The sequence below is a fragment of the Salvelinus fontinalis genome, chromosome 9 (genome assembly GCF_029448725.1).
Source record: "Salvelinus fontinalis isolate EN_2023a chromosome 9, ASM2944872v1, whole genome shotgun sequence".
Lineage (NCBI taxonomy): Eukaryota > Metazoa > Chordata > Actinopteri > Salmoniformes > Salmonidae > Salvelinus > Salvelinus fontinalis.
In genome coordinates, this window is record NC_074673.1 from 8,238,411 (window position 1) to 8,255,656 (window position 17,246).

At 49.0% G+C, this 17,246-nt stretch overlaps 1 protein-coding gene across 1 annotated transcript; it reads left to right on the forward strand.

Annotated features, from left to right (window-relative positions):
• The first annotated feature begins 12,600 nt into the window (after positions 1 to 12,600).
• Positions 12,601 to 17,229, forward strand: LOC129861997 (small nuclear ribonucleoprotein F-like). Its single transcript, XM_055933261.1, has 4 exons — positions 12,601 to 12,703; positions 14,597 to 14,722; positions 15,039 to 15,103; positions 16,958 to 17,229. Exons 1-4 carry the CDS (start codon positions 12,701 to 12,703, stop codon positions 17,025 to 17,027), a joined length of 264 nt encoding a protein of 87 aa, XP_055789236.1. The 5' UTR covers positions 12,601 to 12,700; the 3' UTR covers positions 17,028 to 17,229.
• Positions 17,230 to 17,246: the final 17 nt, after the last annotated feature.

Genomic DNA, 17,246 nt, shown 5'->3' on the forward strand with positions numbered 1-17,246 from the left:
CCTAACATAGATATGATTTTGTGTCACAGCCAAAGATATATAGCCTAGGTTACATCCAGGGGAGAACGACTGCCCCCGACTGCCCCATCCAGGGGAGAACGACTGCCCCATCCAGGGGAGAATGACTGCCCCCGACTGCCCCATCCAGGGGAGAACGACTGCCTCCGACTGCCTCATCCAGGGGAGAACGACTGCCCCCGACTGCCCCATCCAGGGGAGAACGACTGCCTCCGACTGCCCCATCCAGGAAGAACGACTGCCCCATCCAGGGGAGAATGACTGCCCCCGACTGCCTCATCCAGGGGAGAACGACTGCCCCTGACTGCCCCATCCAGGGGAGAACGACTGCCCCATCCAGGGGAGAACGACTGCCTCTGACTGCCCCACCCAGGGGAGAACGACTGCCTCCGACTGCCCCACCCAGGGGAGAACGACTGCCTCCGACTGCCCCATCCAGGGGAGAACGACTGCCTCCGACTGCCCCATCCAGGGGAGAACGACTGCCCCATCCAGGGGAGAACGACTGCCCCATCCAGGGGAGAACGACTGCCTCCGACTGCCCCATCCAGGGGAGAACGACTGCCTCCGACTGCCCCATCCAGGGGAGAACGACTGCCCCATCCAGGGGAGAACGACTGCCCCATCCAGGGGAGAATGACTGCCTCCGACTGCCCCACCCAGGGGAGAACGACTGCCTCCGACTGCTCCACCCAGGGGAGAACGACTGCCCCATCCAGGGGAGAACAACTGCCCCACCCAGGGGAGAACGACTGCCCCATCCAGGGGAGAACGACTGCCTCCGACTGCCCCATCCAGGGGAGAACGACTGCCCCCGACTGCCCCATCCAGGGGAGAACGACTGCCCCCGACTGCCCCATCCAGGGGAGAACGACTGCCCCCGACTACCCCATCCTGGGGAGAACGACTGCCCCCGACTGCCCCATCCAGGGGAGAACGACTGCCCCATCCAGGGGAGAACGACTGCCCCATCCAGGGGAGAACGACTGCCTCCGACTGCCCCATCCAGGGGAGAACGCCTGCCCCATCCAGGGGAGAACGACTGCCCCATCCAGGGGAGAACGACTGCCTCCGACTGCCCCATCCAGGGGAGAACAACTGCCTCCGACTGCCCCATCCAGGGGAGAACGACTGCCCCATCCAGGGGAGAACGACTGCCTCCGACTGTCCCACCCAGGGGAGAACGACTGCCTCCGACTGCCCCACCCAGGGGAGAACGACTGCCCCATCCAGGGGAGAACAACTGCCCCACCCAGGGGAGAACGATTGCCCCATCCAGGGGAGAACGACTGCCTCCGACTGCCCCATCCAGGGGAGAACGACTGCCCCCGACTGCCCCATCCAGGGGAGAACGACTGCCCCCGACTGCCCCATCCAGGGGAGAACGACTGCCCCATCCAGGGGAGAACGACTGCCCCATCCAGGGGAGAACAACTGCCCCACCCAGGGGAGAACGATTGCCCCATCCAGGGGAGAACGACTGCCTCCGACTGCCCCATCCAGGGGAGAACGACTGCCCCCGACTGCCCCATCCAGGGGAGAACGACTGCCCCCGACTGCCCCATCCAGGGGAGAACGACTGCCCCATCCAGGGGAGAACGACTGCCCCATCCAGGGGAGAACGACTGCCCCATCCAGGGGAGAACGACTGCCTCCGACTGCCCCATCCAGGGGAGAACGACTGACCCATCCAGGGGAGAACGACTGCCCCATCCAGGGGAGAACGACTGCCCCATCCAGGGGAGAACGACTGCCCCATCCAGGGGAGAACGAAGCCATTGTTAGCAGAAAACAGCTAATGGAAAGATGGCAATCTCTGTGGTCAATCTTAAATAAATCAAATAAAACGTGTAAATAAAAAAATGTTTCAAAGACAATCATGGTACCAATAATTGCTTCTTATACACCAGATGTATGTCCTCGAACTGATTATTTAAAAATCGCACACAGGAGAAGTACCTCGGGCGGCCTTCAAATTGAATTACTCAATGTGTAACGGTAGTCCTCCTCTACAACCGAAGAGGAGGAGTAGTGATTGAACCAAGGCGCAGCGGGTTGTGAATACATAATTTATTTAAAGAAAACACGAAAACACGAACTTCACTATAAACTAACAAAACAACAAACGGAGTAGACAGACCTGGATGACGAACTTACATTAAACACGAAGAACGCACGAACAGGGAAAATAGACTACACAAAATGACGATGTACAAAACAAACCGAACAGTCCCGTATGGTGCGACAAACACTGACACAGGAGACAACCACCCACAACTAACACCATGAAACAACCTACCTAAATATGACTCTCAATTAGAGGAACGCCAAACACCTGCCTCTAATTGAGAGCCATACCAGGCAACCCTAAACCAACATAGAAACAGACAACATAGAATGCCCACCCAAACTCACGTCCTGACCAACTAACACATACAACAAACTAACAGAATTAGGTCAGGAACGTGACATAACCCCCCCCCCCTAAGGTGCGAACTCCGGGCGCACCAGCACAAAATATAGGGGAGGGTCTGGGTGGGCATCTGACCACGGTGGTGGCTCAGGCTCTGGGCGAGGTCCCCACCCCACCATAGTCAATCCCAGCTTTCGTCTTCCCCTTAGAATGACCACCCTCCTATTACACCCACTTAATTTACATGGTACCATCAAGATAAGGGGCAGCACCAGGATAAGGTAGCGCAGGACAGAGAGATAGCTCAAGACAGAGAGGTAGGTCAAGATAGAGAGGTAGCTCAGGATAGAGGGGCAACTCCGGACTGAAGGGCAGCTCCGGACAGAGAGACAGCTCTGGACTGAGGGGCAGTTCAGGATTAATGGCCGCTCTGGGCTGAGAAGCAGCTCATGGCTGGCTGACGGCTCTGGACGCTCATGGCTGGCTGACGGCTCTGGACGCTCATGGCTGGCTGACGGCTCTGGACGCTCATGGCTGGCTGACGGCTCTGGACGCTCATGGCTGGCTGACGGCTCTGGACGCTCATGGCTGGCTGACGGCTCTGGACGCTCATGGCTGGCTGACGGCTCTGGACGCTCATGGCTGGCTGGCGGCTCTGGACGCTCATGGCTCGCTGGCGGCTCTGGACGCTCATGGCTCGCTGGCGGCTCTGGACGCTCATGGCTCGCTGGCGGCTCTGGCAGATCCTGTCTGGTTGGCGGCTCTGGCAAATCCTGTCTTGTTGGCGGCTCTGGCAGATCCTGTCGGGTTGGCGGCTCTGGCAGATCCTGTCTGGTTGGCAGCTCTGGCAGATCCTGTCTGGTTGGCGGCTCTGGCAGATCCTGTCTGGTTGGCGGCTCTGGCAGATCCTGACTGACGAATGGCTCTAGCGGCTCCTGACTGACTAATGGCTCTGACGGCTCGGGACAGACGGGCGGCTCTAATGGCTCGGGACAGACGGATGGCTCAGACGGCGCTGGGGAGACGGATGGCTCAGACGGCGCTGGGGAGACGGATGGCTCAGACGGCGCTGGGGCGACGGATGGCTCAGACGGCGCTGGGGAGACGGATGGCTCAGACGCGCTGGGGAGACGGATGGCTCAGATGGCGCTGAGGAGACGGATGGCTCAGACGGCGCTGAGGAGACGGATGGCTCAGATGGCGCTGAGGAGACGGATGGCTCAGATGGCGCTGCGGAGACGGACAGTTCAGGCGCCATTGGGCAGACGGCAGACTCTGGCCGGCTGAGACGCACTGTAGGCCTGGTGCGTGGTGCCGGAACTGGAGGCACCGGACTGGAGACACGCACTTCAAGCCTAGTGCGGGGAGCAGGGACAGGGCACACTGGACTCTCAAAGCGTACTATATGCCTGGTGCGTGATACCGGCACTGGTGGCACCGGGCTGAGTGCACGCACATCAGGACGAGTACGGGGAGAAGGAATAGTGTGTACAGGGCTCTGGAGACGCACAGGTGGCTTAGTGCGTGGTGCCGGAACTAGAGGCAATGGGCTGGAGACACGCACCATAGGAAGAGTGCGTGGAGGAGGAACAGTGCTCTGAAAACGCACTGGAAGCCTGGTGCGTGGTGTAGGCACTGGTGGTACTGGGCTGGGGCGGGGAGGTAGCGCCGGAAATACCGGACCTTGCAGGCGTATTGGCTCCCTTGAACACTGAGCCTGCCCAACCTTACCTGGCTGAATGCTCCCCGTCGCCCGACCAGTGCGGGGAGGTGGAATAACCCGCACCGGGCTATGTAGGCGAACCGGGGACACCATGCGTAAGGCTGGTGCCATGTAAGCCGGCCCAAGGAGACGTACTGGTGGCCAGATATGTAGAGCTGGCTTCATGGCACTTGGCTCAATGCTCAATCTAGCCCTACCAGTGCGGGGAGGTGGAATAACCCGCACTGGGCTATGCACACGTACAGGAGACACCGTGCGCTCTACTGCGTAACACGGTGTCTGCCCGTACTCCCGCTCTCCACGGTTAGCCTGGGAAGTGGGCGCAGGTCTCCTACCTGCCCTTGGCCCACTACCTCTTAGCCCCCCCCCCCCCAAGAAATTTTTGGGTAGTACTCACGGGCTTTTCGGGCTTCCGTGCTAGACGTGTCCCCTCATAACGCCGGTTCCCTTCTCCGGTTCCCTCTGCTCTCCTCAGTGCCTCCAGCTGTTCCCATGGGAGGCGATCCCTTCCAGCCAGGATCTCCTCCCGTGTGTAGCAACCTTTACCGTCCAAAACATCCTCCCATGTCCATTCCTCCTTCTTGCGCTATCCCTTCCTCCCGTTACACCGCTGCTTGGTTCTGGTTATTTGGTGGGTGGTTCTGTAATGGTAGTCCTCCTCCTCTACAACCGAAGAGGAGGAGTAGTGATTGAACCAAGGCGCAGCGGGTTGTGAATACATAATTTATTTAAAGAAAAGACGAAAACACGAATTTCACTATAAACTAACAAAACAACAAACGGAGTAGACAGACCTGGATGACGAACTTACATTAAACACGAAGAACGCACGAACAGGGAAAATAGACTACACAAAATGACGATGTACAAAACAAACCGAACAGTCCCGTATGGTGCAACAAACACTGACACAGGAGACAACCACCCACAACTAACACCGTGAAACAACCTACCTAAATATGACTCTCAATTAGAGGAACGCCAAACACCTGCCTCTAATTGAGAGCCATACCAGGCAACCCTAAACCAACATAGAAACAGACAACATAGAATGCCCACCCAAACTCACGTCCTGACCAACTAACACATACAACAAACTAACAGAATTAGGTCAGGAACGTGACACAATGAAAGAGGTAGGCACTGATCTAGCTTGCAACGTCACTCCTGGAGTAGCTCAAACTGCACATGTTACCGTTCAATAAGATGCCATCTGAACCGACTTCATTGGACTTCAATGCGCTGAGTCTTCACATAGGAATGAATGGTGTCACGTGATCGATGGCTATTGCACGCTCATGATATTTTTTGTGGGTTTTTTTGGTCGGTGACCATCGTTGGCCACTGCCTTTCAATGGCTGTTGGTGGGATAAAAAATTGTGTGACTTGCGCCTACATGTCGACTGCATGGACTTTACAAAAATCATGTGATCAAAAGGTGACAAACTTTTGACCGCAGTTGCTCTTTACCAGCTTCATCCTGGGGAGGATCATAGAGATAGATAGAGGACTGCAGCCATGGTCTGCCTTGTTGGAGACTCATAGAGATAGATAGAGGACTCATCTTTATATCTGTGCCATTATAGCGTCTGTGACAGCATGGACAGTGACATTAAGGCTACAACCCATACAAATCTACACCCACTTGACTACTTTAAAATGGCGGAAGCATGGTGGAAGCCCTCAATGGCGCTGCCCATGCTAAAAACAGCCTTTTGGCAACTAGAGGCCTATCTCATTCTCTATGGGGAGGATCTATTACCAGCCAATCATTAGGGAACCAACTTTGTGACGATTCGTGGATACAGTGGATATATACAAATGAATGTGATATTTGATGCTCTCTCTCATTGATTGATTGTACAATGTACACACATATGATTTCAGTCTGTGAGTGTTTGATATGGGGGTTGAAGCCATGTTTATGTCGGGCATTATAAAGAAAAACTTTTATAAACAATGGAATCACTGCCATGTTGACGTGAGCATTGCTGTTGGAAAATCACATTAGTGTCCGACTTTCGGCTGTCGCAGATGCAACTCCCCTGACTTTACTCCTCAACTTTCGGTGCATCTGCGATAGCCAAAATGTGGACACCGATGTGGTTTTCCAACAGCAAGTCCCAGTGCAATATGACAGTTTTTCCATTGATAATAAACAGAAATGTCTTTATAATGTCGAAATAAACATGTCTCCAACACCCATATCACATTCATATTTCGTAGTTTTGATGTCGTCACTAATATTCTACAAATGTAGAAAATAGTAAAATAAAGAAAAACCCTTGAATGAGTAGGTGTGTCCAAACTTTTGACTGGTACTGTATGTGTGTGCATTGTACAATCAATTGGTGAGAGTGTCACGGTCGTGAGGAGAGACGGACCAAGGCGCAGCGTGATTAAAGTTCCACATCTTTTAATAAAGCGAAACAATAAACAAACAACGAAACGTGACATCAGTGGTGCTACATGCACATACACAAAACAAAATCCCACAACCCAGGTGGGAACAATGGAGAACTTAAGTATGATCCCCAATTAGAGACAACGATAATCAGCTGCCTCTAATTGGGAACCATACCTAGCACACCACCATAGAAATAGGAAAACTAGAACACCCCCTCTAGTCATGCCCTGACCTACAACACCATAGAGAACCAAGGGCTCTCTATGGTCAGGGCGTGACAGAGAGACCTGGACGGATTGGCAGTCTGGCCATTCTGGCACATGCCTTTTATTGTGGTGGGCTGGTCGAAAAAATACATAAATAATATACGTACATAAAACATAAAAAACATTTTTTTAAAGTACACAAACATTTAGACACTACTTGTAATATAGCCTAACAAGTCATTAGATTGGCTTTTATAAAAACATATGTAAGGCAATAGCCATCTACTAGACATTTATACAAAGCTTTTTAATAAACAAAAGTCAATACGTATTACAATAAAGGTCAATTCAGGGACTGTCTGTGTATTTAATTGTTTTATCAATGTTTATTCGCTTCTGAATCTCAGTCTCTTCAGCCCAGCCCATGAGTTTATGAGCTGAATTAAGGAGTGACTCTGGTATCTTATTACATTACATAGCTACCACCACTGAAGGCTGGAAAGTCCCGCCTATCTACAGTTTATTTAATTCACCGAAAGGCCCGTCCCTTCTTGGCAGAAAGATATGCATATGCGTGCGGCAATGTCAAACGAAGCACAACGCTAGATATCCATCCGCACCCACATAAACTAGTCCCGCCATCGTTCTTTGACAAACACAGAAGGCTGTATATTGAATTAAATAGAAGAAAACAGAGAGAGAGGAAGACAGAGAGAATGCCAGTTCCTTAATGTAGCCATTGACTGTATTATACAGCCAAAACATTAGGGAACAGGCAGTCGCTCTCCTCTCTCTGTTTTATTCTATTGAATTATATGTAGCCTAATATTTAAACACTCAGCTAAGTGGGCAGGAGGAACACATGAAACATGTAGGTATTATATAAGCCCTTATACTCAACTGGCGGACCACAGTCCAGAACAGGGTCAATACGGACAGCGGGTCCCAACTACAAAAAACAAACGCTCTTCGACCACTGGTAGGATATAAACACACATAAGACATGGAAAAATTTGTAGAATTGCAGGAAATTAACTTTAAAAGAGGAAACAAATTCTCTGCCCCATGAAAAATTTGTAGAATTATGGGAAGTTAGCTTAAAAACGAAAACATTTTCACTCCACATTCAAGAGGGTGTGAACAGTTTGGTGTCGCAGGGGTTGTGAGGTGGGGGTTTGCTACTACGTCGACAAATGACAATATCTATCTGGACCTAGGAAATTTGTGTGACCGGACCGTAACGTCTGCTTCCAACTCACACTCTGAAACACGTAGATCCCCTGAATGCAGCTCACTTTCCAGCTCACACTCTGATCACCTGTTCACACACCTGTATGTCATTATCACACACTATTTAGTTCAGTTCTTTGCACCCCATCACTGTGAGGTATTGTTTGTTTTGTGACACACTTCTATTCGGAGCGCTGTTTTTCCCGTAATTTAATCCTCCTGTGTATGATAGTGAGGCAGGCAAAAACTAACAACGCCTTTTGCCTATTCCCTGCCTGTACTTTAGCCTATCGGATTTCCTGTTATCAACCTATTGCCTGATCTCCCGGACAACGTTACTAGCCTTTTCCCTGCCTGTACTGTTGCCTTTTTGGACCCCCTGTGCATGACCTTTTGCCTGCCCCTGGACCCAGCTACCTGCCTACTCCTGTGGTCTTTTACAAATAAATCTCTGCTGTGCCCTGCGCTTGAAACCAGCTCTCTGTCTCCCATCGTGTCCATTACATGGATCTTCTCAAATAGTACTGGAGTAGCCTTGTTATAATCCAATGGTCCTGTATAAGGCATTCATTCAGTGATGTTCTTATTTGTCTAATATATGTGTTAATTCATTCACAACTAGGACAGGTAACACTTTATTTTATGGGTCCACAATAAACCATTTATAAATTGTGCGTTCACCATTTATGAATCATTACTCCCACATTAACAAACCATTTACTAATTATTAGTAAACGTATTTTTTCGGTCCCTAATCTAAAGTGAGTGCTATTTATACTTTATAAAGTGTTTATTATTGACCCTTAAAATAAAGTGTTACCCTAGGATGTTGCTGTACAGGCAGTGTGGTCCCACTGGTCTTCTGGTCAGTGTGGTCCCCCCTGGTCTTCTGGGCAGTGTGGTCCCCCCTGGTCTTCTGGTCAGTGTTGTCCCCCTGGTCTTCTGGGCAGTGTGGTCCCCCTGGTCTTCTGGGCAGTGTGGTCCCCCTGGTTCTTCTGGTCAGTGTGGTCCCCCTGGTCTTCTGGGCAGTGTGGTCCCCCCTGGTCTTCTGGGCAGTGTGGTCCCCCTGGTCTTCTGGGCAGTGTGGTCCCCCTGGTCTTCTGGGCAGTGTGGTCCCCCTGGTGTTCTGGGCAGTGTGGTCCCCCCTGGTCTTCTGGGCAGTGTGGTCCCCCCTGGTCTTCTGGGCAGTGTGGTCCCCCTGGTCTTCTGGGCAGTGTGGTCCCCCTGGTCTTCTGGGCAGTGTGGTCCCCCTGGTCTTCTGGGCAGTGTGGTCCCCCCTGGTGTTCTGGGCAGTGTGGTCCCCCCTGGTCTTCTGGGCAGTGTGGTCCCCCCTGGTCTTCTGGGCAGTGTGGTCCCCCCTGGTCTTCTGGGCAGTGTGGTCCCCCTGGTCTTCTGGGCAGTGTGGTCCCCCCTGGTCTTCTGGGCAGTGTTGTCCCCCCTGGTCTTCTGGGCAGTGTGGTCCCCCCTGGTCTTCTGGGCAGTGTGGTCCCCCCTGGTCTTCTGGGCAGTGTGGTCCCCCTGGTCTTCTGGGCAGTGTGGTCCCCCTGGTCTTCTGGGCAGTGTGGTCCCCCCTGGTCTTCTGGGCAGTGTGGTCCCCCTGGTCTTCTGGGCAGTGTGGTCCCCCCTGGTTCTTCTGGGCAGTGTGGTCCCGCTGGTCTTCTGGGCAGTGTGGTCCCCCCTGGTCTTCTGGGCAGTGTGGTCCCCCTTGGTCTTCTGGGCAGTGTGGTCCCCCCTGGTCTTCTGGGCAGTGTGGTCCCCCCTGGTCTTCTGGGCAGTGTGGTCCCCCCTGGTCTTCTGGGCAGTGTGGTCCCCCCTGGTCTTCTGGGCAGTGTGGTCCCCCCTGGTCTTCTGGGCAGTGTGGTCCCCCCTGGTCTTCTGGGCAGTGTTGTCCCCCCTGGTCTTCTGGGCAGTGTGGTCCCCCCTGGTCTTCTGGGCAGTGTGGTCCCCCCTGGTCTTCTGGGCAGTGTGGTCCCCCTGGTCTTCTGGGCAGTGTGGTCCCCCTGGTCTTCTGGGCAGTGTGGTCCCCCCTGGTCTTCTGGGCAGTGTGGTCCCCCTGGTCTTCTGGGCAGTGTGGTCCCCCCTGGTTCTTCTGGGCAGTGTGGTCCCGCTGGTCTTCTGGGCAGTGTGGTCCCCCCTGGTCTTCTGGGCAGTGTGGTCCCCCCTGGTCTTCTGGGCAGTGTGGTCCCCCTGGTCTTCTGGGCAGTGTGGTCCCCCCTGGTCTTCTGGGCAGTGTTGTCCCCCTGGTCTTCTCGGCAGTGTGGTTCCCCTGGTCTTCTGGGCAGTGTGGTCCCCCTGGTCTTCTGGGCAGTGTGGTCCCCCTGGTCTTCTGGGCAGTGTGGTCCCCCCTGGTTCTTCTGGGCAGTGTGGTCCCCCCTGGTTCTTCTGGGCAGTGTGGTCCCCCCTGGTCTTCTGGGCAGTGTGGTCCCCCTGGTCTTCTGGGCAGTGTGGTCCCCCTGGTCTTCTGGGCAGTGTGGTCCCCCTGTTCTTCTGGGCAGTGTGGTCCCCCTGGTCTTCTGGGCAGTGTGGTCCCCCTGGTCTTTTGGGCAGTGTGGTCCCCCTGGTCTTCTTGGCAGTGTGGTCCCCCCTGGTCTTCTGGGCAGTGTGGTCCCCCTGGTCTTCTGGGCAGTGTGGTCCCCCTGTTCTTCTGGGCAGTGTGGTCCCCCCTGGTCTTCTGGGCAGTGTGGTCCCCCCTGGTCTTCTGGGCAGTGTGGTCCCCCCTGGTCTTCTGGGCAGTGTGGTCCCCCCTGGTCTTCTGGGCAGTGTGGTCCCCCCTGGTCTTCTGGGCAGTGTGGTCCCCCTGGTCTTCTGGTCCCAGTGATGCTAGGCTTAACAACACAGACATATCAGCTGCTGCTGCAGCAGTCAAGTGTAGTGGACATGGAGATAAAACAGAGAAAGAGAGAAAGAGAGAGACTTACTGCTGTTCTGCCATAGAGCAAGGCAGTTAACCCCCAACAATTGCTCCATGGGCACCTCTCTGATTCAGAGGGGGCTGGTGTGGATAAAATGCCAGGGCTGAATTTTTGTCCCAGTTCGCCCCTGGTGAGAGAGAGCCTCAAATATCCCATTCATTTGTACATATCTACTGTATACATGAATTGCGGTAAAGTTGGTTCCTGTTTCAGTCACGTCTTTGGTCACGTTTGCATGGGACAAACAAAAACACCCTAACCATCAAGGGTGCTCTCAAGCAGCTAGATGTTCTTTACCATTCGGCCATCAGATTGGCAACCAATGCTCCTTATAGGACGACATCACTGCACTCTATACTACTCTGTAACCCCGTCGCAAGACCCACTGGTTGATGCTTATTTATAAAACCCTCCAAGGCCTCATTCCCGCCCTATCTGAGATACCTACTGCAGCCCTCATCCTCCACATACAACACCCGTTCTGCTAGTCACATTCTATTAAAGGTCCCCAAAGCACACACATCCCTGGGTCCCTAGTCTTTTCAGTTCGCTACAGCTAGCGACTGGAACGAGATGCAAAAAACACTCAAACTGGACAGTTTTATCTCCATCTCTTCATTCAAAGACTCAATCATGGACACTCTTACTGACAGTTGTGGCTTCTTCGCGTGATGTATTGTTGTCTCTACCTTCTTGCCTTTGTGCTCTTGTCTGTGCCCAATAATGTTTGTACCGTGTTTTGTGCTGCTGCCATGTTGTGTTGCTACCATTGTTGTTGTCATGTTGTGTTGCTACCATTGTTGTTGTCATGTTGTGTTGCTACCATTGTTGTTGTCATGTGGTGTTGCTACCATGCTGTGTTGTCATGTGTTGCTGCCATGTTATGCTGTTGTCTTTTTCATGATGTGTGTAGTGTCCTATATTTTTATTTTTAATCCCAGCCCCGTCAGGAGGCCTTTTGACTTTTGGTAAATAAGTTTGTTCTTAACTGATTTGCCTAGTTAAATAAAGGTTAAATAAATACAATAAAGCCTTCCACAATGCAGGCCAAGGCTGCCGGAGGAAGTTGGTGAAGAGCAACTGCAGAAAGTTGCCGTCGACTGCAGTCAAAACTTCATTACCTTTGATCTCTTGATTTTTATCAAGTTCATGCAGGTAGACATGTAGGCGTAATTCGGACAATTTCTATCCCCATAATGCAACACACTTTGAAAGTTGGAGATTGACAAAAGTGATCCGCTCGAACACGGCCAGAGACATAGAGAGAATTTGATCTATCTTGTGTCAAAAATTACATGACATTCACAATGAACTACAGTACAGCAATAGCACAAGCAACAATCTGCGGGTGAATTTCAATTTACATTTAAATAAACATTCCAAAATAACCAACATTCTTTAGGCTACTATGTGGCTGCCAATATTGATTATCATAATATAAGTTACATCTTTAAAAGGAGATACAAGGTTCCATAAAAGTTTATCTTATGTTATGCAAATCACTGACAATGGTTGGGAGTGTTGGCTACTTCAATCCATTTGAGAACATTACCTCCTAGTGGTCACAACTGGATCTGCAACTGCTGTTGTCTAGCCCGGCGAGCAAGAGAGACTATATTGTAAAATTCCCGTCTGTTCTTCTCTCCGGTTCTGTGGCCAATCAGGATGAACAATTGCAAAAACTGAACCAATCACAGTGCTGTTTTGTACGGAACAGAGTTCAGAGTTCACCACTACTTCCGGTATCCAATAACGGCGTGCAATCGTCGTTGAAGCTCATACAGAATCAAAATGGTAAATATTCTAGACTATATTATGAGGTGTTTGATGAGGATTGGTAATATATGTAGTGAACGTCCAGGCTTTCATAGCTAACTACTCAAATTCAAGTTTTCATAAATTCGCATTATGCGCCTTTGTTGTGATTATCCAACTAGCTAGCTACGGTAGCTAGTTAGAGTGGTAAGATGTACTTTGTTGTGCTTTGCACTGGATGTGAAAGGCTAGTTTGATTATCTAAGTAGCTAGCTGTGAGATACAGCTGTGTTTGGGTCCTGGATGCTGGTTGTCTGAAAGCCATGGGATATTTAAGCAATAAGGCCCGAGGGGGTGTGGCATATGATCAATATACCACGGCTAAGGGTTGTTCTCTGCACGACGCAACGAGGAGTGCCTGGACACAGCCCTTAGCCGTGGTATATTGGCCATATATCACAAACCCCAGAGGTGCCTTATTGCTATTATAGACTGGTTACCAATGTAATTAGAGAAGTAAAAATAAACGTTTTGTCATACCCGTGGTATACAGTCTGATATACAATGGCTGTCAGCCAATCAGCATTCAGGGCTCAAACCACCCAGGTTATAATAGACCATATACCATGGGTATGACAAAAATGTGTATTTAATGCTCTAATTACATTGGTAACCAGTTTATAATATCAATAAGGCACCTCTGGGGTTTGTGATATATGGCCAATATACCACGGCTAAGAGCTGTGTCCACATCCCCTCGTGCATTATTGCTGAAATATAACGACTTAATTATCGTTAATATTATGACTATAATATAATTAAGCAATAAGGCCCGAGGAGGTGTGATATATGGCCAATATACCAAATCAAAGAACTTTGTCACATGCGCCGAATACAATAGGTGTAGAAATGGTTACTTACAAGTCCTTAACCAACAGTACAGTTCACGAAAGAGTTAAGAAAATATTTACCAAATAAACTAAAGTTAAAAAAAAATATTAAAGGCTATATACATGGGGTACCAGTACAGAGTCAATTTGCGATGTACAGGTTAGTCGAGGTAATTTGCAGCCACAACTGTCAGTAAGAATGTCCATGATGTGTACATAACAGCAAGTAGCAGCAGTGTAAAAACAAATGGGGGGGTGTTCAATGTAAATAGTTCGGGTGGCCATTTGATTAATTGTTCAGCAGTGTTATGGCTTGGAGGTAGAAGCTGTTAAGGAGCCTTTTGGTCCTAGACTTGGCACTCCGGTACCGCTTGCCATACCAGTTGTCATACCAGGTGGTGATGCACCGGTCAGGATGCTCTCGATGGTGCAGCTGTAGAACTTTTTGAGGATCTGGGGACCCATGACAAATCATTTCAGTCTCCTGTTGTTGTACACTATTCACGACTGTCTTGGTGTGTTTGGACCATGATAGTTCATTGGTGATGTGGACACCAAGGAACTTGAAACTCTCGAGGGAGAGGTTGTTGTCCTGGTACCACACTGCCAGGTATCTGACCACCTCCCTATATGCTGTCTCATCGTTGTCGGTGATCAGGCCTACCACTGTTTTGTCGTCAGCGAACTTAATGATGGTGTTGGAGTCGTGTTTGGCCACGCAGTCGTGGGATGAACAAGGAACACAAGAGGGGACTAAGCACACACCCCTGAGGGGCACCAGTGTTGAGGATCAGCGTGGCAGACGTGTTTTTGCCTACCCTTACCAGCTGGGGGAGGCACATCAGGAAGTCCAGGATCCAGTTGCAGAGAGAGGTGTTCAGTACCAGGGTCCTTTGCTTAGTGATGAGCTTCGTGGGCACTATGGTGTTGAACGCTGAGCTGTAGTCAATGAACAACACTCTCATGTAGGTGTTCCTTTTGTCCAATAATATCTGCTAAATATATATATGTGACCAATAACATGTGAATAATGTCATTTCAGAGTTTACCACTGAATCCCAAACCGTTCCTGAACGGTCTGACTGGCAAGCCCGTGATGGTGAAGCTGAAGTGGGGCATGGAATACAAAGGATACCTGGTGTCCGTGGACAGCTACATGAACATGCAGGTAGGTGTGTGTGTGTGTGTGTGTGTGTGTGTGTGTGTGTGTGTGTGTGTGTGTGTGTGTGTGTGTGGACCAGAACGATGCATACAGTAAAATATGTGAAAACATCACATCAATGCATAATTCCCTACAGCTGGAATCCCTCATGTGCAAACAGGTGTACATCTAGAGAGAGCTTGCCCATCTGAATCTCTAGCTATATGGCTCTGGTTGCATCACTGTGGGCCATTCATTTAGTTTGATTAAAACAGGTGTACATTTTGTACAGCATTCATATCAATTTATAACATCTAACAATATATTGTCTCTGATTTTATAGTTGGCCAACACTGAAGAGTATGTGGATGGAGCATTGGCTGGTCACCTAGGAGAAGTGCTCGTCAGGTAAGTTCAGTGGAATACTCCCTTTTTCGCAGAGTTCATGATTAAACACATTAGCCTGGTCTCAGATCTGTTTTGTGCTGTCTTGACAACTCCTATGGTCATGGATTGGAGTAACGATAATCAAATGAGTTGCAAGACAGCACAAACAGATCTGGGACCAGTTTACACACATAAAGGGCTTTGAGAACGTATTTCACACCCCCTTGACTTTTTTCCCACATTTTGTTGTTACAGCCTGAATTAAACATGTATTACATTGAGATGATGTCACTGGCTTGCACACGATACTCCGTGATGTCAAAGTGGAATTATGTTTGTAGACTTTTTTTAATACAAATGTAAAAAAAAAAAAAAAAAAAAAATATGAAAAGCTGTCAATAAGTCAATAAGTATTCAACTTCTTTGTTATGGAAACGCCTAAATTAGTTCAGGGATAAACATGTGCTTAACAAGTCACATAAAAAGTTGCATGGACTCACTCTGTGTGTAATAATAGTGTTAAACATGACTTTGAAAGACTACCTCATCTCTGTACCCCACACATACAATTATTTGTAAGTCGATTAGTGAATTTCAAACAACGACTCAACCACAAAGACCACAGAGGTTTTCCAATGCCTTGCGAAGGGCACCTCTTGGTATATGGGTAATAACAAAAAAAGCAGACATTGAAGGTCTTTTTGAGCATGGTGAAGTTATTAATTACACTTTGGGTGGTATATCCATACACCCAGTCACTACAAAGATACAGGCATCCTTCCTAACTCAGTTGCTGGAGAGGAAGGAAACTGCTCAGGGATTTCACCATGAGGCCAATGGTGACTAAAACTGTTACCAAGTTTAAATGCTGTAATAGGAGAAAACATTGAAGTTGCTCCACAATAATAACCTAAATGACAGTGAAAAGAAGGAAGCCTGTACATAATAAAACTATTCCAAAACATGCATCCTGTTTGCAATAAGGAACTAAAATAAAACTGCTAAAAATGTGACAAAGAAATGCACTTTGTCCTGAATACAAAGACTTATGTTTGGGGGTAATCCAATACAACACATTACTGAGTACCACTCTTCATATTTTCAAGCATGGTGGTAGCTGCATCATGTTATGGGTATGCTCGTCATTGACAAGGACTAGGGAGTTGTTTTAGGATTAAATATACGGAATAGAGCTAAGCACAGGAAAAATCCTAGAGGAAAACCTGGTTCAGTCCGCTTTCCAACAGACACTGGGAGACCAATTCACCTTTCAGCAGGACAATAACCTAAAACACAAGGTCAAAATATACACTGGAGTTGCTTACCAAGACAACATTGAATGTTCCTTGGTGGCCTAGTTACAGTTTTGACTTAAATCGCCTTGAAAATCTATGGTAAGACTTGAAAATGGCTCTCAAGGAATGATCAACAACCAATTTGACAGAACTTGAAGAATTTAAAAAATAAAATGCAAATATTGTACAATCCTGGTGTGCAAAGCTCTTAGACTTACCCAGAAAGACTCACAGCTGTAATTGCTGCCAAAGGTGATTCTAACATGCATTGACTCCTCGGTGTGAATACTTATGTAAATTAGAGATTTCATTTTCAATAAATTAGCAAAAAAAATCTCTAAACATGTTTTCACTTTGTCATCATGGGGTAGTGTGTGTAGATGGGTGAAGGGGAACAAAATATATTTTGAATTCAGGCTGCAACAAAACAAAATGTGGAATAAGTCAAAGGTTGTGAATACTTTCTGATAGCACTGTATCTCCAATTTTTAATTGCAGAATTAGCACAATGTTTAATCATTTCCTTTCTGACATACCAGCCCACGGTGAGCTAACAGTACCCTATTTTTTCCCTCCACAGATGCAACAATGTCTTGTTCATTAGAGGGGTAGAAGAGGAGGAGGAGGATGGTGAAATGAAAGACGTTTGAAAGATGCATGCTACTGCAAGCTTCTTTTTGGTGTCTGGTTGCTAATCTTGTTTGCTGATTTTGTTGCCATGTTTTATGAAAATGTCTCGTTTTGAAAACATCTGAGAAGCAGTTGTCTTTTTTTATATGATGTTGAAGCACGTTGTTGTGCCCCTTTTGAGCACAAGGATAATAAAATTGTGCATATTGCACTTTTCAGTAATATCTTGTATGGCATTA

Coding starts and splice junctions, on each gene's coding strand:
- LOC129861997 (XM_055933261.1), top strand. Junction 14,723..15,038: donor ACAGCTACATGAACATGCAG/GTAGGTGTGTGT, acceptor CTGATTTTATAG/TTGGCCAACACTGAAGAGTA. Junction 15,104..16,957: donor CTAGGAGAAGTGCTCGTCAG/GTAAGTTCAGTG, acceptor TTCCCTCCACAG/ATGCAACAATGTCTTGTTCA.